At 47.4% G+C, this 21,181-nt stretch overlaps 1 protein-coding gene across 1 annotated transcript; it reads right to left on the minus strand.

The window, feature by feature from the left end:
- Nucleotides 1–3,767: 3,767 nt before the first annotated feature.
- Nucleotides 3,768–8,789, minus strand: LOC127198535 (cytochrome P450 1A2). The gene is made up of 6 exons (XM_051156533.1): nt 7,890–8,789; nt 7,236–7,353; nt 6,472–6,561; nt 6,072–6,195; nt 5,197–5,283; nt 3,768–4,151 (listed from the first exon to the last, which is right to left on the minus strand). Exons 1-6 carry the CDS (start codon nt 8,772–8,774, stop codon nt 3,857–3,859), a joined length of 1,599 nt encoding a protein of 532 aa, XP_051012490.1. The 5' UTR covers nt 8,775–8,789; the 3' UTR covers nt 3,768–3,856.
- Nucleotides 8,790–21,181: the final 12,392 nt, after the last annotated feature.

Genomic DNA, 21,181 nt, shown 5'->3' on the forward strand with positions numbered 1-21,181 from the left:
GTGAGTACAAGAACATCCAGAGCTACATAGAGAAACCCTGTTTTGAAAAAACAAAACAGGGCCTGGAGAGATGGCTCAGAGGTTAAGAGCACTGTCTCTTCTTCTGAAGGTCCTGAGTTCAATTCCCAGCAACCACATGGTGGCTTACAACCACCTGTAATGAGATCTGGTGCCTTCTTGTGGTGGGCAGGCACATGTGTGGGCAGAATACTGTATAAATAATAAATAAATCTTTAAAAAACAAAACAAAAACAAAAAAAAGAAGCCAAGGTGAGTCCGTGTGTGGTGGTGGCCTTTAATCCCAGCCCTTGGGAGCTAGAGGCAGGAGGATCTCTGTGAGTTCGAGGCCAGCCTTATGTACATATTGAGACCATGCCTCAAAACAAGCAAACAAACAAATCCTCTAAAACTAAAGACAAACCAAAGAAGTGAAGCTGAGCAGGAAAAGTAGCAGCTTCTTTTACCTGATGTGTCTTTCTCTTCATTCTCAGTCTTTTCTTTTTTAAAAATATATGTATTTTAAGCTTGACTATCTGAACCAAAATGGGAACATTAAATAAACATCACAGCCCTCACTAATAACATTGTGACTTTGCTGTCGAGTGTAGATGTCTGCCCTTCAATCCCCACCCCACCCCACCCCCAAAGACAAAGAAGAAGAAAAAAAGCTTGTGACCATTTTGTATGGCTTGTCTGGAAACTTCTGTAAATCTTATGTTTTAGTAAAATATTTTTTGTTATTCTAAAAAAAAAAAAAAAAAAAAAAAATATATATATATATATATATATATATATATGTATTTTTATTTTGTGGTAGGTGTTTTCCATGTCTGTGCACCGTATGTTTGCCTAGGGCTTGAAGAAGCCAGAGGATCTTTTGGAGCTGGAGTTATAGATAGTTGTTGGATGTGGTTGCTGGGAAGCAAGCCTGGGTCCTCTGGAAGAGCAGTCAGTGTTCTTAACCCCTGAGCCATCTCTCCAGCCCCTCTGGGCTGCTGATAGAGAGTGCTGTCTGCCCACTCTGGGGGTCAATCTTCTCTCCTCAGTTAACCTTTCCTGCAAAGACCCTCACAGGTCCATCCAGAACGTGTTTCTTAGTTGATTCCAGAGCCAATCAAGTTAACAATCCAGATGAACCATCTATATGCCCACTTGTGCAATAGTGGCATGACTGTTAGGACCAATTTCTGACTGATTTTGAAGCCTGCTGTCAATAGTTCATAGCTGGGGAACTCATAGGCCCTAATGGAATACCTATTACTGTGGTTTTGCCGAATGGATGTGCCTTCTTCTTCTTCTTCTTCTTTTTTTTTTTTTTTTTTTTAATTTATTTATTCTGGATACAGTATTCCACTAGATCTCACTATAGATAAGGCACCATGTGGTTGCTGGGAATTGAACTCAGGACCTTTAGAACAACAGCCAGTGCTCTTAATCTCTGAGCCATCTCTCCAGCCCCAGGGTGTGCCTTCTTAATTTTTTGTTTATGTCTACATATTAGTGCTACTCTCAGTTTTGATAAGAGAAGCTTCTTTTACAGCGGGTAACAGTCACTGCAGAGACTCATAACCGGTCACGGTGCTGAGAATGAGTGACTGTTAAACACTCAGCCCCAAAGGGGACATCTGTGACAACCCTTTGAAGGCTTAGGGAAGAAGAGGTGGGAACACAGTGGGAGCTGAGGAAGTGTTGGGTTCTGTGAAGTGCTGTTTTCCAGGCATGACGTGGCTGCTGCACCTGTGAACTCACAGCAGCTGTGATTAACTGAAAGACTGGGCCAGCCAATGGTCAGCCATAAATGGAGGAGGGGATCACAAGGCCCCATTCTTTTCCGGTATTGACAGTTAATGGTTCCTGGAGAAGGCGTAGACATTTTCTTCAGTGGTGTAACCACTGTAAGTTTCCCATGCTCCTGTAAATAACCCCTCACCCATGCTCCTGTAAGAAACCCTAGTTAAACTTATTGGGGTGCACACGCACACACACACACACACACACACAAATACACACACATACACACCACACACACATACACACACATAGACACACATACACACACCACACACACATACACAGCACACACACACATAGACACACCACATATATATATACACACACCACACACAGCATGCACACACACAAACACACACACATACACAGCCATGGAATCAGAAGGAAGACTGGTGGGGAGGAGGAGGGTGAGTCAGTGGGAGTGGAGGGTGACAAGGGACAGTAATGGATACGCATATACTCAAATACATATTTAAAACCTGTTATCATGTATAACTAGTGTATATTATAGAAAGGTTAGCCATCATGCCCAGGGAGCCTTCCACCAGGCTCTGGAGGGAAGTCCATGCCCCTTCACACTGGAGCCATGTCTCTCAACAAGGAGTCCTAGAACAAGGCCACTGCTCCCAGCACTCCAAGGGCTGGCCTCCGTCTTTCTCCTTTACTGTGCTGTGTCTGTGTAGGGGCATTTCCTCGTCAGTGTTCAGCCCTGTCTCCCTTTTCCAGTGTTAGATGCCCAGAACTGCTCTATGGCCTGCTCAGTCTTGACATCCTGGGGCATTGCAGTCTCTCTAGACTGAGGTGGCCTAGGGCAGAGATGAGCCTTTCTGAGCTAGGCATGCCATAGACAGGCAAAGCTCCAGAAAGGGACTCCCTTCCTCCAAAGTTTATCATAGATAGGTTGGGCCTACTGAAGATTATCATTATTTTCTTTCTTTCTTCTTTCCTTCCTTCCTTTCATTCATTCATTCATTTTTAAAGATTTATTTATTATTATGTATACAGTGCTCTGTCTGCATGTACACCTGCAGGCCAGAAAAGGGCATCAGATCACGCTATAGATGGCTGTAAGGCACCATGTGGTTGCTGGGAATTGAACTCAGGACCTCTGGAAGAGCAGTCAGTGCTCTTAACCTCTGAGCCATCTCTCCAGCCCCCCACCCCCCATTTATTTATTTTTGAGATAGGGTTTCTCTGTGTGATTAACTCCATCACTCTCTGCCTTGTTCTTCTGAGACAGGGTTTCTCACTGAGTCAGGAGCTGGCTGTTTGGCTAGGCTGGCCAGTAACCTTCCAGGATCTCCTTGTCTCTGTCCCATAGCTTTGGGGTTACAAGCAAGTATGGCTGTGTCTCCCTGTTTCATGTGAGTGCTTGAAATTCAAACGTAGGTCCTCAAGCTTGTCCAGCAATCGCTTTTACCCACAGAATCATCCCCCCAGGTCCCTATTTCCAGTCAATCCAAATGCATCTGCGGTTGTTATTCTCCCCTGACCATGAGAAATCACACCTTCTGTTTTTTTTTTTGAGGACAGGACAGAGGAGTTACCTATTCGTCACAGGCTGGATTCCTTCCTCTCTGTCCCTTTCAAGTGTTCAGAGACTCAAGTTCTAGAAGAGGAACATGAGGGGAAAGCAGATAAATAAATGCCCACAATCGACTATGAGGAAATAGAATGAGGCCCGTTTTGAGTCCCAGGACTCAAGAAAGCAAGACCTATTAACCTACATGACGACATGAATGAAGTCGGAAAGAACTGTGTTAAATGAAAAAAGCCAGTCACAGACCTTAAGTCATTGGATTTATATGAAAGGGCTGGAGTAGGTAAATCTATTGAGTCAAAAACTGGATTAGCCTGTGGTGGGGCAAGTAAGACTTAGGGGGAACAGTCATAAACCTTAAAGAGTATGGGTTGGGGAGGGCATGATGGACAATATCCTAAAATTGACTGGAGATGAATAATATGGTGAAAGAACCGTACTTCAAAGAAGCTTTTATTTAAAAAGAAAGGAAAAGAAACAAAGGTGCTGGCCCCATGGGTGCCTCCCTCCCTGCCTCGGCCATCTTCACTTGGAAAAGCGTGGCCATGCCTGCATGTGTACTGGGTTCACAGGCTTCATGGTCAGCCCATAGCACGGTGTCAGGTCCACCTTCACGCCTGGTGGCACGCTGAACTCCAGCTGCTGCAGCAGGATGGCTAAGAAGAGGAAGACTTCCCACTTGGCTGGGATCTCCCCAATGCAGCGGCGCTTTCCCAGGCCAAAGAGCATCACCTTCTCACTCAGGGTCTTGTTGATGGCCTCCTCGTTATCAGTAAGAAAGCGCTCCGGGCGGAACTCAAAGGGGTCTTCCCACTGCTTCCTGCAAGAGGAAGAGATGGAGCCTGAGCTGCGTGGGCTCTGGGACGGAAGGGGAATGGAAGCCTTGTGGAGAAGGCACCAAACTTGGTGTTTACTTTCTTTTGTTACTGTTCTTTTTGTGTTTGTCTTGAGCCTGGGTCTCCTGCATCTAAAGTTGGCCTTAAACACCATCTGTAAACCCAGGGTCACCTTGTTTGAACTTCTGACCTTTTTCCATGGTCCAAGATAGTGGTTTTAACTAACATTTGTTTTACTTCCTTTTTTTTTTTTTTTTTTTTTTTGATGTGGTTCTGGGAATTGAACCTCACATATACTGCCAGTGAGCTATAGCTCCAGTTCTGATTTGTAAATTCAAACTTCAAAGATGTAATACTTTCTCGAATGGAAATTGAAAGAAGGGAAATACGTTCCTCTCCTTCCTATTCCCAACAGGCCAGTTGCAAGGGAGATCCCTGGCTTGCTCAGCTTATGCATACTACTCTGGGCTAAAAAGTTGATAATACAGATATGAAGGGTGTTCTCGTCTGCAGTATGTCCTGGTTTGGATGGATCTCCTACCTACACACTAGAGTGGACTTTTCCAAGGAAATCATTAGACCATTCTCACAAGTCATTTGAGGAATCTTTATTATACAGCAGCCTGGAACCTTCGGGAATTGGGAAACTTCCTACTCAATTTTCCCTCCCTCCCTTCCTTCCTTCCTTCCTTCCTTCCTTCCTTCCTTCCCTTCTTTCTTCTTTCTTTCAACAGGTATGGAGCCTAGGCTAGCCTAAAACTTACCAAGAATCCCAGACTGGCCTTGAACTCATTGTAATCCTCCTGCTCCAGCCTCCCAAGTAGGCTGGCTTACTGGCATTTGCCATCCACACCGATATCTAGTAAGTTCTCCGTACACTGGAGTTTGAGAAGCAGGGTCTAAATAGTGTCACTCAGAAAGGGCTACCTAACACTGAGCTGTTCCTTATGTGTGTGTGTTGCCTGGGGGGACAGACAGCCTTCCCGATTGCTGAGCATGCACTTTTCCCCATGAGGAACCTGTACTCACTCATCATGGTTGACCTGCCACTGGTTTATGAAGATACAGCGCTCCTTGGGAATGTGGAAGCCGTTCAGGGAGGTGTCCCTCGTTGTGCTGAGGAAAGAAGAGAGCTCCGTCCAGCTCTGGGCTTGGAAAAGCTGAGACATGGCTTACTCCTCTTTCCTCTCCATCCCAGTGTCTGCCTACCACAGTCTCCACACTTGGTACTGGGAGGTCATGTGAGGGGTAGGCAACCCCGGGCAACTATGTTTCCCTTTTCTGGGATCCAGTTCTTCCACTTCTACACTTGCTTACTAGACTCTCTTTTTGCTCAGAGGTGCACTGGGACAGTCTCTGGAGCTGAGAAACCAGTGGTGGTTGGTGGTTGGGGCTCATGCTGGAGAGTCTGCAGCCTTTGGTACAAGGAACAACTGGGCTAAAGTGTGAGTGGAAGCAAATGCTCGCTCTTACAATCAAGGGACGTGGGCTGGACAGTTTGCAAATCATTGGAGAATGGAGATCTATTTCCTGGAGGAGCCAAAAGGAGCTTCCAGATGGAAGGGCACACACATGTCAGGGTTGACATTGGGCAAGAGTAGAATTTGGGAACCAGATACATGGATAGAAGAAGTCTTTCCAGGCAGAAGGTTCCGCTTAAGCCGAGTTGGCAGGGGGCTCGCTTGGAGGGCCTGGCTGAAGAAGATGCCCATAGGGAGTAAATACGAATGGAAGTGAGTGACCGCTGATGCCACATGGGAATGAGTGGGCTAGACCCAGGGCTGAGGTCAGGAGCTGAAGATGCTTCACAAATGAGGTAGATCCCGAGTTGGGGGCGGAGCTGAGAGGCTGTGTGGAGGAACAGTATGAGAACTTGGGGGCTGGGCAAAGGACAGGGGCATTACCTGTGGGGGATGGTGAAGGGGACAAAGGATGTGTATCGGTAGATCTCCAACATGAAGGCCTCCATATAGGGCAGCTGGGGTCTGTCAGAAAGCCGTGGTTGCCGATCCCTGCCAATCACCGTGTCTGCAAAACACAGGCAGAGCTTATGGGAATTTCTATCTGCTCCATGCATGCGTGTCCCTGTTATACAACTATGGCTCTGTCTATGCTGGACTGTGTTTACTCATGTTTCTGAGATCCCACAATACGGCACCCCTCTAATACCTTATCTGGACAAGTGGAGCGAGCCATATGCCTAGGACTTACACATAGCAGACCAGACACAGAAACATGCATTTGTTGATAAGTGACCCGGAGCCTCGAGGCTTCTCTGACTTTAGGCTTGGGAGCAACACATACCCAGTTCCTTATGGATCTTCCTCTGCACCTTGGGGTGTGTCACAAGTAGCAAAAGGCTCCAGGTGATGGCTGTTGTGACTGTGTCAAATCCTGGGCAGCAGGGCATAGGGTGCAGAAGAAAAGAAAACAGGGAGAAGCCATAAACAGAGCGAGCTTTATTTCTCTCTGCCTGCCACCCCTGTGTATCTTGAGGAAAGGTCCGAGTGCTCAATAGACACTTGGAAGCTGAGTGTGGTGGCTTCTACCTAGAATCCTAACACCACTAGGGAATCTGCAGCAGGAGAATTGCTGTAAGTTTGAGGCCAGCCTGGGATACAGAGGTGACATCTTGCCTCAAACAGAACAAGTCAAAGCCAGCCGAATCCAAAACCAAACCAGTCAAACACACAAAACGCAATAGACACTGGTTTCATAGTCAGCAGCTGGAGTGATGGGAGTGAACTTCCAGGTTGTAGAGTTCTTTTTTTTCTTTTTTTGGTTTTTCGAGACAGGGTTTCTCTGTGTAGCCTTGGCCATCCTGGACTCACTTTGTAGACCAGGCTGGCCTCGAACTCACAGCGATCCGCCTGCCCCTGCCTCCCGAGTGCTGGGATGAAAGGTGTGCGCCACCACGCCCGGCTCTTGTAGAGTTCTTTTCCTTGCCAGGTGGGGAAACCCAAGCCCCAAAAAGAGAGGGCTTGGTTGAGTTTCTCCTAGGAGAAACTTGATGGGTGTAGCGTGTGTGTGTTTGTGTGTCTGTGTGTGTGTGTGTCCCTGTGCCCTACCAGCTCCAAAGATATCATTGACAATGTTGACAATCTTCTCCTGAGGGATGAGGCCACCACGGTCCTTGGAATTCTCACTGTGCTTGAACAGGGCACCTGTGATGTCCTGGATACTGTCCTGGGAAGACACAAATTTAGGGGAACAAGTTAGGGCAATGCCAAGCGTTGCCCATAACTATTTGACATGTCCCCAAGGCCTGGGAGCTGCCTTGAGCTGGGGCTCAGATTTTAAAACTGGTATCAGCCCTAAATAGAGCAAGTGTCCCTGACATTTCTTTCCCAAAGCCTCAGGGGTCGGGTTTCAGAGGAGGAAGAAGTAGGTGTGAACACAGGGAAGAAATGTGACCCAAATCTGGGGCTTAGCCTTTGCTGAGGTTCATTTTCATGCAGAACAATAAAAAGCCTTTAAATTAGTGACACCCCACATTGCAAAGCTGTGCCAGGGCTCCATGCACACACCTGTGCTTTCTGGGGCCCTAGAGGGAAGCTATAAGGAAGAAGAGATGGCATCAGGTCACACAGCTACTGAGTGGCCCGGAACTTTCCTAAGCCTTGGCAGCACATGGCAGTCCAAGTACCTTGGAGTAGGATTTGAGGGGCATTCTCTGGGCCTGTGATGGTGGTTAGGTTTACAGCCATGCCTCCCATCCTCACCTTGTTGAAGTCTTTATAGTGCTCCTGGACTGTTTTCTGCAGAAACAGCACAAAGCTATCATTGAAGTTCTTAAACTTCTTGAGGCCTGGGTTGGGCAGGTAGCGCAGGATGGGGAAGAAGTCCACAGCATTCCCTGAGGTGGCGTTCTCCACAAAGTCACTGCTGTTCTTCACGATGTTCAGCATTTCCTCGCTCTTCTGGGGGAAAGTCTTCCCAAAGCACATGGCTCCGATGACGTTAGCCACCGATTCTACCACCTGGTTGATGGGTTCGAAATGGCCAACTTCTGCCATCAGAGTCTGGAACTTGCTGAGTAGATGGTTAGCCTCCTTGCTCACGTGCTCCTCCAAGTAGCAGGAGGATGCTGATGTCGGGTCTGAGGCTATGGAGAAACTCTTCAGGGCATCCATGGCCAGGCGCCGGCGGGCAGCCCACACCGGTCCAGAGTCTGGGTTGAAAGTCATGCTCTGGCCGTTAGTGATAAGTGTGAAGCTGTAGAGGTCTGGCCGGCCCTTGAAGTCATCCCCCTGCCGCACCAGGGCCTGCCGGATGGTGTCCAGGCCACTCAGCACCACCACAGGTGTGGAGCCAATGCGAATCTGCAGTACATCCCCATACTGTTTGCTCAGCTTTGTCAGCGACAGGTGTGGGTTCTTCCCCAGGGTCAACATGTGCCCAATGAAGGGCCAGCCCCAGGGTCCGGGTGGAGTCTTCAGGCCTTTGGGGACCTGGGTTCTGGAAGCTCTGACCACCCAGAATACTATGCAGAATACGGCTGTGGCCAGGAGCAGCTCCGTGGGTGAGGGGATGTACAATGCCATCTGTACCAGCTGCAGGGGAAATGGGAAGACAGGGTGGTTGAGGATGGCTTCTGGACCTTCCATTTATCCTTTCCTTCACTCATTCAGTAGGCGCTGACAGACATTCTATGCTTGGCTTTCAGCTACACGTCAGAAAAATGAAGACATACCTGTCACATGTCCTGTTCCCTTAGGGATTTGCCCTTACCCCATCACAAAATCCAAGGGCTGGAAAGGAACCTTGCACTCACCACCTTTAGTGTCTGGATTTCCATCCCAGGCTCCCTGTCTACCTCTCTCATTTCCAGTTCTGAGACTGGAGTGGATGCAAGCAACCACTCCAAAACAGTGAAGCTAAAATCACAGAGTGTTTGCTGGGCTTTCTGCCAAAGGGCCCAACACATTGTGGGCTCCCTGTTGGTACCCTCTATGCTCCCAAGGAACAAAAGATGCCCTCTTGCCCAGGCAGCAGAAGGCCAGTGTCCCTGGGATGATATCAGTGACATGTGATATTCCCCCTCTCCCAGTCACTATCAATATCAAGCAGAGGTACCTCCTCCAAAAATGAGTCTTCCTTTACCTCTGGGCTTGGGGGCTAAAGTAGGTGATAGCCAGGTCCAGGGCTACACAATGCCACGTGGGTATTCTCCCCCTAATCTCTTCACTCCAGGCAACTGTTCTTATAAATAGCCTGGTTGTGCTGGGTGTGGTGGCACATGCCTTTAATCCCAGCACTGGGATGCAGAGGCAGGTGGATCACTGTGAGTTCGAGGCTAGCCTGGTCTACAAAGTGAGTCCAGGACAGCTAAGACTACACAGAGAAACTCTGTCTCAAACAAAAAAAAAAAAAAAAAAAAGGAAAAGAATGAAAGAAATAACCTGGGTAAAGCTACTTAATTAAAGATAGAGGGCCAATGAGATGGCTCAGTGGAAAAAAGCACTTTCTGGCAAGCATGACAATCTGAGTTTGATTTCTGGACTCTACATAGCGGAGTGAGAGAATTGACTCCTGAAAATTGTCCTCTGATCACAGACAAGCTGTGGTGTTATGACAGACAGACAGACAGACAGACAGACACACACACACACACACACACACATTCAGGGCTGAAAAGCAAGAAGGAAAACCTCACACCTCCCTCAGTTTCCACAGGATCCCCCCACCCCCAGTTATCCGTCTCTAACAGCGTTTAGGATATAGACGCAGTTCTACCTGACATACCTGAAGGGCAGGGGCTGGAGATTGGTTGAGTTGTGCAAGTCACTCCAGGATTTGTGGGTTCTGATGGAGGAGGGCCTTTTATAATCCCACCTGCTCAAGACTGGCCCAGCTGTCCAGGTCACTTGATATCAAAGCTGGATACTGCACGAAGTTGGAAGGATCAATGCTTGGCTTCAGGCCATGATCCCTCAGCTCCACCTTCTACTCAGGGCTCAGGAACAGCACACAGGGTCAGAAGTGGTTCTGGGTCCCTGAGAATAAATGCCCATGACATTTTAGGGGTTGGGGTCTACTTCTTTGAAAGAATACATTTTCTTTTCAAAGGGCAGAGTTTGGGGTATACAAATTAGGCCGATGGACATCTGTAGCCTCTTTTCCATTGTACCCATGAGAAAGGGACATGCCTAGGCCCTAGTCCGGGCCATCCAGGGGCAGTTCATGCTCGCTGCAAAGGCAGATAGGGAGGTGCATTATACTAGTGACTTTTCTTGATGTAAGAAACTACTTGACAAAAGTAAGATAGGGAAGAAAGGAAGGAGGGAGGGAGGGAGGGGATAAGAAAGGGAAGGAAGGAAAGAAGGGTTATTTTGGCTCACAATTTTGGAGTATGGTCCCTTCTGGCAGGGGAGTTACAACAGCAGGAACGTGAGGCACTGGACATGCTGCATCTGCAGTTGGGAAGCAGAGAGAGAGAGAGAAAGAGGAGTGCTGGTGCTAGGCTCTTGGTTTTGGGTTTTCCCTCCTTAGCCAACCTTTCAGGAAAGGTATGCCCTGGGGGACATCTTCTAGGTCACTGTAAATCCCATCAGGATGGCACTGGATAGATTACCCATTGTAGGTTCTAGCTACCTTAACATGCCCCGTCTGTGTGTGTGTGTGTGTGTGTGTGTGTGTGTGTGTGTGTGTGTGTGTGTGTGTAATTGAACCTACACCCACAAACATACTCTGTGAGGACTCTGCCACTGAACTACATCTCAACTCCTCTCCCAACTTTTATTTCCTTTAGAATTTTTTATTTGAAAGGGAGGCTCTCTTCTCACCCTTCCTCCTGTGGAAGATGGCTGGAATGAAAAGCCAGTAAGGGGGCTAGGCATGGTGGTGCACACCTGTAATCCCAGCACTTGGGAGGCAGAGGCAGGTGGATCACTGTGAGTTCCAGGCCAGCCTGGTCTACAAAGCGAGTCTAGGATAGCCAAGGCTACACAGAGAAACCCTGTCTCACAAAACCAACACAAACAAACAAAAAAGGCCACTGAGAAAAATTCTCTCTCTCTCTCTCTCTCTCTTTTTTTTTTTTTTTTCTGTTTTTTTGAGACAGGATCTCTCTGTGTAGCCTTGACTGCCCTGGACTCATTTTGTGGACCAGCTTGGCCTCGAACTTACAGTGATCTGCCTGCCCCTGCCTCCCTAGTGCTGGGATTAAAGGCATGCGCCACCACGCCCGGCTAGTAAGGAAAATTCATAGCATGGATTACTTGTTATGGCAACTGGCTTGGATTCTCTCAAATCAACATTATTGGAGGGGAAAAAAACCAATAAACCAGATAAGTTCCAGAACCAAGAAATAAAGAATTAAAAGCAAATGCAGGGCTGGGTTTGGTGGCACACACTCTAATCCCAGGAGTTGGGGGGCTAAGGTAGATGGATTTCTATGAGTTCAAGGCAAGCCTGGTCTATATAGTAAGTTCCAGGAGAGCCAGGGTTAAACAGTAAAACCCTTAAAATAATTAAATGTGCCCAGGGCTGTGGTGGCACACACCTTTAATCCCAGCACTTGGGAGGCAGAGGCAGGTGGATCGCTGTGAGTTTGAGGCCAGCCTGCTCTACAAAGTGAGTCCAGGACAGCCAAGTCTACACAGAGAAACCCTGTCTCGAAAAACCAAAAAACAAAAACAAAAAAAATAATAATAAAAATCAAATGTAATATATGAACTTGACTGGATACTATTTTCAATAAAAAGCAAAATCCAAAGCTATAGAAGACTTTTTTGAAGAGATAATTGAGGACTCCTGGACATGGCCTGGTGATTAAATGACATTCTCAAATGAATACTAATTTCCTCAGGTGTGACATACGATCATGGTAACACGATATCTTAGTTACTGTTCTAGTCCTGTGAAGAGACACCATGACCAAAGCAAGTCTTATAAAACATTTTACTGTGGTCTCGCTTACAGTGTTAGAGGATTAGTTCACGACCATAAGGGCAGGAAGCAGACAGAGAGATCAAGCCTGGGCCTGGTGTGGGTTTGAAAACCTCAGAGCCCACCCCCCAGTGACACACCTCCTCCAACAAGGCCACGCCTAATTTTTCTGAGCAGCTCCACTGACTATGGATCAAACATTCAAATGCATGAGCTATGGGAGCCGTTCTCACTCAAACCACACGCGGGCAGACACTCTTGTTCTTAGGAGAATACCGCTGAATGCTATAGGGGTGAAGGCTCACGATTTCTGCCACATCCTTTCGAATGGTTCTGTTAAAAGCAAAGCAAAACAAAACAAAACAAAAAGCCAACAAAACAAAACAAAAATGGCTCAGTGGGTAAAGGTGCTTGCCACCAAGCCTGATGACCTGAGCTGGATCCCCGAACCCCATGTGGTGGGAAGAGTTTGTTCACTGACCTCCATTTGTGTGCCTTGGCACACTCACATCGTGGCAAATGTTTAGGAGTGGGGGTGGGGGTGGGGGAGGGCACGCATGTGTGTGTATACACACACACTAGATAAGCTGGGTAGATTGGGTGGTGCATGCCTTTAATTGCAGCACTCTGGGTCTCTGAGAAAGGCCAACCTAGTTTACAGAGTGAGTTCCAGGACAGCCAGGGCAACACAGAGAAACTCTGTATACACACACACACACACACACACACACACACACACACACACACACACTTTCAGGATCAACTTGTACAAGTGTCTAGTTTGAAGACAGCTGGGAAGGAAGGAACAGTAGTTCCTGAGTCTTCACTGGGTTCAGCTCACTCAATTAAAAGGGTCAACCTAGAAATTAGGTTATGTTTTATCCAAGTTTGTCTTCTCGTTGACGAAAGCCCACAGCTTATTTGATTTAGATGTCCCCTTCCCTCCGTTTTTTTTTTTTTTTTTTTTTTTTTTTTTTAAAGACAGAATCTATGCACCCTTGGCTGCTCTGAGACTGTGTAGACCAGGCTGGCCTTCAACTCAAAGAGATCTCCTGAGTGCTAGGATTAAAGGTGTGTGTCACTATGCCCAGTTACAGATGTGCTTTTAAAGAAAGCAAACAAAGACTATATTTATTTATTTATTTGGGTTTTCAAGACAGGGTTTCTCTGTGTAGCCCTGGATATCCTGGACTCGATGTGTAGGCCAGGCTGGCCTGGAACTCACAGAGATCTGCCTGCCTCTGCCTCTCTGAGTGCTGGGATTACAGGTGTGTGCTACTGTGCCCTGCCTGTTTTAATGTTATTATAGGCATGTGTGTATGTTTTGCCTTTATATATGTTTGTGGATCACATGGGAGCCAGAAGAGGGCATCAAAGTCCCCTGGTACTGGAGTTACAGATGATGATGAGTGGGAGGAGCCAGGGTCCTCTAGAAGAGCAGCCAATGCTCTTAACCACTGTGCCATTTCTCCAGCTCCTAGCTGTCATTAATTTTTACCTAATGTTTTTTATTTGTTTCAGGATCCCCTTTGGGGATACCAGCTGATATTTAGACATTGAAACTCTTGGCTATGTCAGGGTTCTCAGGGAAATCTTGGTTTTGATGACTTTGATAATTCTCAGGAGCCTGGGTCAAGTGTTTGTAGTTCATCTCTCCGTTAGAATTGGCCTGCGTTTTTTTCTTCCAACAAGCCTGAGGCTGGGGGTTGTTGGTGGAAGGATCTCAGAGGTAAAATGACACTAACAAGTCCAACCACTGTGTTTGTAACTTTGATCAGTTTGGCTGAACAGTGACTTCATCCACTTTACGTCATTTTCCCCCTGACTTTCTATTCTGCACCCTTTGGTGCACAGCCTATACCTGAGGAATGGGGAGTAGCTGCATAAACATTTGGGCAGTTATCTATGAGACATAAAAAATTAAACAAAGAAGAGGGCCAAGGGCATGGCTCGGTTGGCTGAAGACTTGCCTACCATGCGTGCATTGGGACCTAGCTTGATCCTTAGCATTTTGTCAACAGATACATGCCTATAAGCCCAGTACTTGGGAGGTGCAGCCAGGAAGATCAGAAATTCAAGATGATCGCTTGATTCTTAGAGAGCTTGAGGCCAGCTTGGACTACACGAGAGTGTGTCTCAAAAACAAAACAATCCAAAAAACAAAACAAAGCAAAACCCTACAATAAAGGGAAGTGCACAAATCATACCTAGCTCAATAGATTTTGTTTGTTTGTTTGTTTTGCTTCTGGTTGAGACAGTCTTACCATATAATGCAGTGTCCATGCACAGCTCCAGGAACATGAACATGACTGGGGTGGCAAGGGAATGAAGACAGACAGACAGACACACACACACACCATATGAGAGCGAGCAAGCACTGGAGAGCTGGGATCAGGCTCTGGGCTCTCAAATAGAGAAAATGTAGTACCTTAGAAGTTCAATGTGTTTATTATATAAAGTTGAATGGAGGAGTGGGGTTATTGCCCATAGCTGAACAAGGAGGTGGGATTATCACACACAGATAAATAAGAAGGCGGGGTTTAAGGTATCCAGCTGGATCAAGGAGACAGCTTTAGCTAAGCTCAGCGGTATCAGTCTCTTTAGGGGAGGGGGTCTTCGTTCTGTAAGCATCCAGAAGGAGAAAGCTGTGGTGGACATTTTCCTGTACATACCATCCACATCTACACACAGAGCAGAAGAAAGGCTTTGCCTCTGAGCCTCACCTCAGGGGAGAAGGCTTTGCCATTTTCTCTGTGGGTTTGAGGCTCTGGGGTCCTTGGCCTGACTGTGCCATGTCAATTAGCACACAGTCCCTCAGGACTTCACTCACTCGGGGCTTTCTTTGCTCTCTACAAGATCATCTAGACTGGCCTAGAATTCAAGAGCCTCCTGCCTGGGCCGATGAGTACTGGAATCATAGGCACGTAGCTCTAATGCTTGACTCCAGCGTGTCTTTACAAATTTGCCAAAGCAGGTCACAAGATGGACCCCAGGGGCCCCTGCATGTGCCCCTCTCAAAGTATGCCTTCTAATTGTATGGTTTAATTTAGTCTGGTTTTTTAAGAAAGCGATTCCTTTATTATTTATTATTTATTTTTTATTTTATTGCTTTCAAGACAGGGTTTCTCTGAGCTCTGGCTGTCCTGGAACTCACTCTGTAGTCCAGTCTGGCCTCAAATTCATGGAGATCCACCTGCCTCTGCCTCCCAAATGCTGGGATTAAAGGCATGCACCACCACTGCCGGGCTATTTATTTTATTTTTGTTATATGCATTTGCTTGCCCAGAAATTGTGTGTGTGTGTGTGTGTGTGTGCCACATCACACTCAGGAGTTCTTGGAGGCTGTATCCTCTGGACCTGGAGCTGCAGATCCCTGTGGGATTCATTCAAGGCCTGGGAACTGAACTTGGGTCTTCGGCAAGAGCAGTAAATAGTCTTTAACTGCTGAGACATCTCTCTAGCCCCAACATCTTTTAAATTTTTATGTATGTTGGTATTTTGACTGCATGTATGTGTAAGAGGGTCAGATCCCCTGGAACAGGAGTTACAGACAGTTGTGAGCTGTCATGTGGGTGCTGGGAATTGAACCCATGTCCTCTGGAAGAACAGTCAGTGCTCTTAACCACTGAGCCATCGCTCCAGCCTAGCCCCAACTTTTACTTGTTAATTTTATTTTGGTTTTGAGACAGAGTCTCACTACATATCTCTGGCTGGCCTGGAAGTTGCCATGTAGTTCAGGCTAGCCTAAGCAAACAGATCTGTCTTCCTCTTTCTCCCAAGTGCTGGAATTGAAGGTTTATGCCATGATGCGTGGCTCCACCTTCATTTTTCAGTTTTATTTTATTGGTTTTGTTGAGACAGGGTCTCTCTACATAGTTCTGGCTGTCCTGGAACTCACTATGTAGACCAGGCCTCAAGCTCACAGAGATACAACTGCCCATATCTCTCAAGTGCTGAGATTAAAGGTGCGAGCCATCATGACCAGCCACCTTTAATCTGGAGACCAGAAAGGATGTCATATGCCCTGGGGCTGGAATTATTGCGGATTCAGAGCCTTCATGTAGGGACTGGGACTTGAACCTGGGTCCTCTGGAAGAATAACCAGTGCTTTTAACTACTGATCAATCTCTCAGCCCTTTAAATTTTATTTTATGTGTACGAATGTTTTGCCTGTATGTATGTTTGTGCACCACATATGTGCCTGGTGTCCATGGAGGCCCGAAGAGGCCATCAGATCCTCTGGTGGTTGTGAGCTGCCATCTTGGTGTTGGGAATCAAACCTGACTCTTCCAGCCAAGGGATAGCTGTTTCTTGTTGTTGTTTCCTGAGAAAGGGTCTCACGATGCAGTCCTGGCTGTCACCGAAGTCATAGAGATCTGGCTGCCTCTGCCTTCTAAGTGCTGAGACTGAAGGGTCTCCACCTGTATTCTTTGGGGGGAGTCTCTCAGTGAACCTGAAGCTCAGTGGTTTGGCTAGCCTGGATGGCAAGTGAGATTCAAGGGTTCCTCTGTCTCCTCACCCTCAGTGCTTGGGTTCCCAGTGTAAGCTACTATTCCCAGCTTTCAAATTTTGTTTTAGAATCTTACTTAGAAGCGTTTTTGTATATATGCTGTGTGAGTATTCGTGTGTATGAGTGTGGGCATGCATTTGCCAGAGGGCAGAGTCCAGCCTCGGGTTTCAGTTGTCAGCCTCCACACCTTTTATGAGACAGGGTCTGTTGTTATTCATCGCAGCGACTCACGGCAGGACTTCTGACCCTGGAGCTTCCAGGGACTTTTTCTGACTCCAGCTCCTGTCTTGCAGTAGGAGCTCAGGAACTAGACACCTGCCGAGTCTAACTTTACGTGGGTTTCTGGGATGTGGACTTAGACCTTCATGCTTGTGTGACAAGCACTTTACCCACTGAGCCATATCCCAGGTCCACACCTGGCTCTTCGCATGGGGTCTTTTCAAGGGATCTGATTCAGCACTGAGCGGCTGCATCCAAGATGATGCTGAGCCCCACATGGCAAGCGACAGGGAACACTTCCACAGCCTTCCTCTGTACATTGAAAACTCCACCCTGCTTTTCTGACCCAACTCCTACTCATTATTTTATACCCTGCTCAGTTATCCCCAACTAGCTGGGACCCTTGGAATTCTTACAGCCCCTTCCATCACCTGCCTTCTTCCAGGATTGTGAGCAACTTGGAGTTTTCTGCGATTTGAGATATTTGAGTGTTCTCCAAAGGCCCGTATGTTCGAGGTTTGGTTCCCAGATCAAAACTATGAGGAAGGGGTGAAAACTTTGAAGTGTGGCCTCGATGGAGGTTTGGGTCACCAAAGGGCTACCTTTGAAGAGGATTGTGAGACCATAGATTTCCTCTCTCTCTTTTTCTTTTTACCTCTTAGCTTTAGGGTGAACAATTTTTCTTTGCCATACTCTTCCCGCCACAGGTGCAAAACAATAGGTCCTTCTGATTATGAACTTAAACCTCTAAAACTGTGAGCCAGTAAATTCTTTCCCTCTTCAAGCTGATAAATTCAAGTATTTGTTTGTAGGAATGGAAAGTTGGCTACCACAGAGGTTGACACAGCCTCAACTTTTTTTCCATACCTATAGCCTCTAGCACTGGGACCAGCACACAGCACACACTCAAGAAAAGGTTTGATAAATTAATTAGTATTCAGCCAAGTGCAGGGGTGCATGCCTGTAATCCCAGCACTCGGGGAGGCAAAGGTAGGTGGATCTCTGTGAGTTGGAGGCCAGCCTGGTCTACAAAGTAAGTCCAGGACAGCCAAGGCTACACAGAGAAACCCTGTCGTGGGGAAAAAAAAAAAAAGTATTCACAAGCAGGGACATGAGCCCAAGCAAGGGCTTGGTGACAGCTTCTTTGTAGGGAATGTCCTGCCTTGGTCTTATAGATGGGTAGGTGAAGGAGAGAAACCTGTTCTTTAGGATCCCAAGTGTGGGATCGAAACAGTCTCATGGGAGAACAGGTGATGTTAATCCACTAGAAGAGCAACCAACTCGTGCAGGAGCTTAATTGCTACCAGATGAAAAAGATCCCATGAACAGACTCTGGGAGGAGATATATAAATGAGCCCAGAACTGGCGGCAGGGCGGATTGGAGACTTGGGATAGACTTGGCTGTTCATCGCTGCCCTTCAAGACGCTCCTAGAGAAAACCGCTTGAGGGAAGGCTTCAGAGCTCTGGCTCCTGCTGAGGCTCTGGGGTCTGGTTACCCCAGGTTCCAGTGGAAGAAATCCCGCGGCTCCCAACCTTGGAACTGATATCCTTAAGGTTTTGTTACTGTGTTCATTAATACTCATTTCCTACTGTTTTGGTTAATCAGGTTATAATTGACATAGGCTCGGTCACTAAATTGTTAATAAAATATTCTGGTTAAGAAAATTGAATCTACAGGTAGGAATTCTCAGTGTTCCCTGAGCATCTATTCAGCCCAGGCTCCTCTACCAGTTAACACAGGCCGTCTCTGCTTTAGCTGCCAGCACTATCAGGGAGATACATTGTAGCCTCATTTCTCACTTGACTCAATGGAGACCTGGAGATGGTAAGTGACCCTGAGCCAGATGCAGGGAAGGGCAACAGTGGGCATGAGCAGAGGAGAGGGCAAAATCAGCGTGTGAGTGAAGAATGGGGTTAGTTCACTCTCCAAAGAGAAGGGTCAGGGTCGGGTTGAGGCTATGGTGAGAGGAAAGACAGTGCTGCGTGGGTCACTTAAAAATATTTTATTCAGTCCCAGCACTTGGGAGGCAGAGGCAGGCAGATCGCTGTGAGTTTGAGTCCAGGACAGCCAAGGCTACACAGATAAACCCTGTTTCAACAAAACAAAAGTAAATAAGGGTTTGGAGAGATGGCTCAGTAGTTAAGAGCACTGACTGCCCTTCCAGAGGTCCTGAGTTCAATTCCCAGCAACCATATGACAGCTCACAACTGTCTGTAATCTATTTCCAAGTGACTTGATACCCTCACACAGGCATGCATACAGGCATGACACCAATGCACATAAAATAAAAACAAATAAGTCATTTTTTAAAAAAAGTAAATAAGCCAGTGTGGTGGCACATGCCTGTAATCCCAGCACTCAAGAGGCAGAGGCAGGTGGATCTCTGAGTTCAAGGCCAACCTGGTCTACAAAGTAAGTCTAGAATACCTAAGGTTACATGGAGAAACCCTGTCTTGAGAAAACAAAACAAAGCAAGTAAATAAAATAATAAAAATCAAACAAAGAAGCTGGGAGTGATAGTGGACATCTGTAATCCCAGCACTTGGAGGACTCAGGCAGGAAGACCTGGAGTTCCAGGCCAGTCCAGGCTATATAGCAAGTTCAAGGTTAGTAGGAAACAAAATACTGTCCAAATTGGGTGGGGGTGGGAGGGAGGAAAGAAAATAGAAAAAACAAGAGAGCAAGCAAACAGCTCAATTGGCCCAGGATGTTAACCATTCTGTGTGCTTTTCCCTGTGTGCACTGTGACCTGACCCTGCAGACTGCCAGCACCTCCCACTCTGCCTTCATTATGTATTCAACCCTTAGAAGGCTCTGGCATGAGATGGGAGGGAAAGAGAAGAGCTAAGCTGGGGTTTTTCCTCCCTCAGATTCCTTTTGTGAAGACATCAGGCTGCTCTCCTCTGAGGATCTGAGTTCTGGAGTAGAGGGAGCTGGGGTGGGGGAGGGAGAAAATGAAATGAGGGTGAGGGAACGGGGAGCGGGGGCAGAGAAGGAATGCCCCCACTCTCTCCCCCCACCGCCCACCCCCATCCCCCAGGAGCTCCTCCCAGGCAACTGCATGGATTTCTCCCAGAACCTCCTTTTAAACATCCTGATAAACTTCAAATTTATCCATCCTGGGAAGACTGGCATTATCCCTGCAACTAGGAACTGAAGGGTTGAGGCAAAGAACCAACAAAACAACAGGAACTTGACTACCACTCCCTGCTTCCTGAGGCATTTATGAGCATCCGGTTATCATGGTGGTGACTTCCGGAAGAACAGAAAGATCCACACAGCAAAGTCTTGGGCAGACTGCTGGTCAGTTCTGCTGTGAGCAGGTGCCCTCTCTCAGACACTCACCAGAGAACAACCCAACAGCATCAAGGGCTTCTGGAAATATGGCTGGCCAACAAGCACTATCCTGTTACCGTGGAGAGCGTTGTAAAGCTGAGAGATGGGGCAACTTCTGAGGATTCTGTCCAGCCTTGGTGGGGTCTTCCTTGAGGTGTGCTGCATGTGGGTTTTGCTGGTGGGAGCGGTTGAGTCAGAACCTCACAATGCCTGGCAGTGGTGGCGCACGCCTTTAATCCCAGCACTCGGGAGGCAGAGGCAGGCGGATCCCTGCGAGTTCGAGGCCAGCCTGGTCTACAGTGCCAGTCCAGGACGGCCAAGGCTACACAGAGAAACTGTCTCGGAAAAACAAAACAACAACAACAACAACAAAAACCAAAAAAACAAAACAAACAAACAAAACCCCCCAAAAAACCAGAACCTCAAAATGTAGCTCTGTACACAGAGACCAAACTGCTTCTGCCTCCTGAGTGCTAGGATTAAAGGCAGGACGTGCTGACATCCATAGTGCTGCTGAGTGAGGCTCGGCTCCCTGGCTGGCCAGCCTGGGTTATGATTCTTGCACAAGTCTCAAAGCACAGCTCACATTATAAAATGGGGAGGGAAAGAAGAAAGGGACAGAGGGAAGGAGAGAAAAACAGCAGTGAAGAAAAAGAAGAAGAAGTGTAGGAGGAGGAGTGGAGTGGAGAAGGCCTCAGTGGTGCTGATTTGATTCAGTGACGAAGGTGCAGGATGGGGAATGGTAGAGTGCTCCCCTACTATTACCAAGGCACTGAGGTCAGGCCCTAGCACTGCAAAAACATCGACAAAACACTCTCACAAAACAACAAAACGTGCGCTGAAAGGGCGGCTCATGGTAAGAGCACTTGCTATGCAAACATGAGGACTTGAGTTCGTACCCCCAGCACCTATATGACGCTGTGTGCCTGTAACCCCAGTGACGGGTGGGGGTGGGGCGGCAGGGACCAGAGGGCCTCCTAACTCTGGGTTCAGTGAGAGACCCTGTTTCAAGGGAGCACAATGAAAAGTAATAGAATAAGACACCCAGTGTGTGCAC

The sequence above is a fragment of the Acomys russatus genome, chromosome 14, assembly GCF_903995435.1.
Source record: "Acomys russatus chromosome 14, mAcoRus1.1, whole genome shotgun sequence".
Classification (NCBI taxonomy): domain Eukaryota; kingdom Metazoa; phylum Chordata; class Mammalia; order Rodentia; family Muridae; genus Acomys; species Acomys russatus.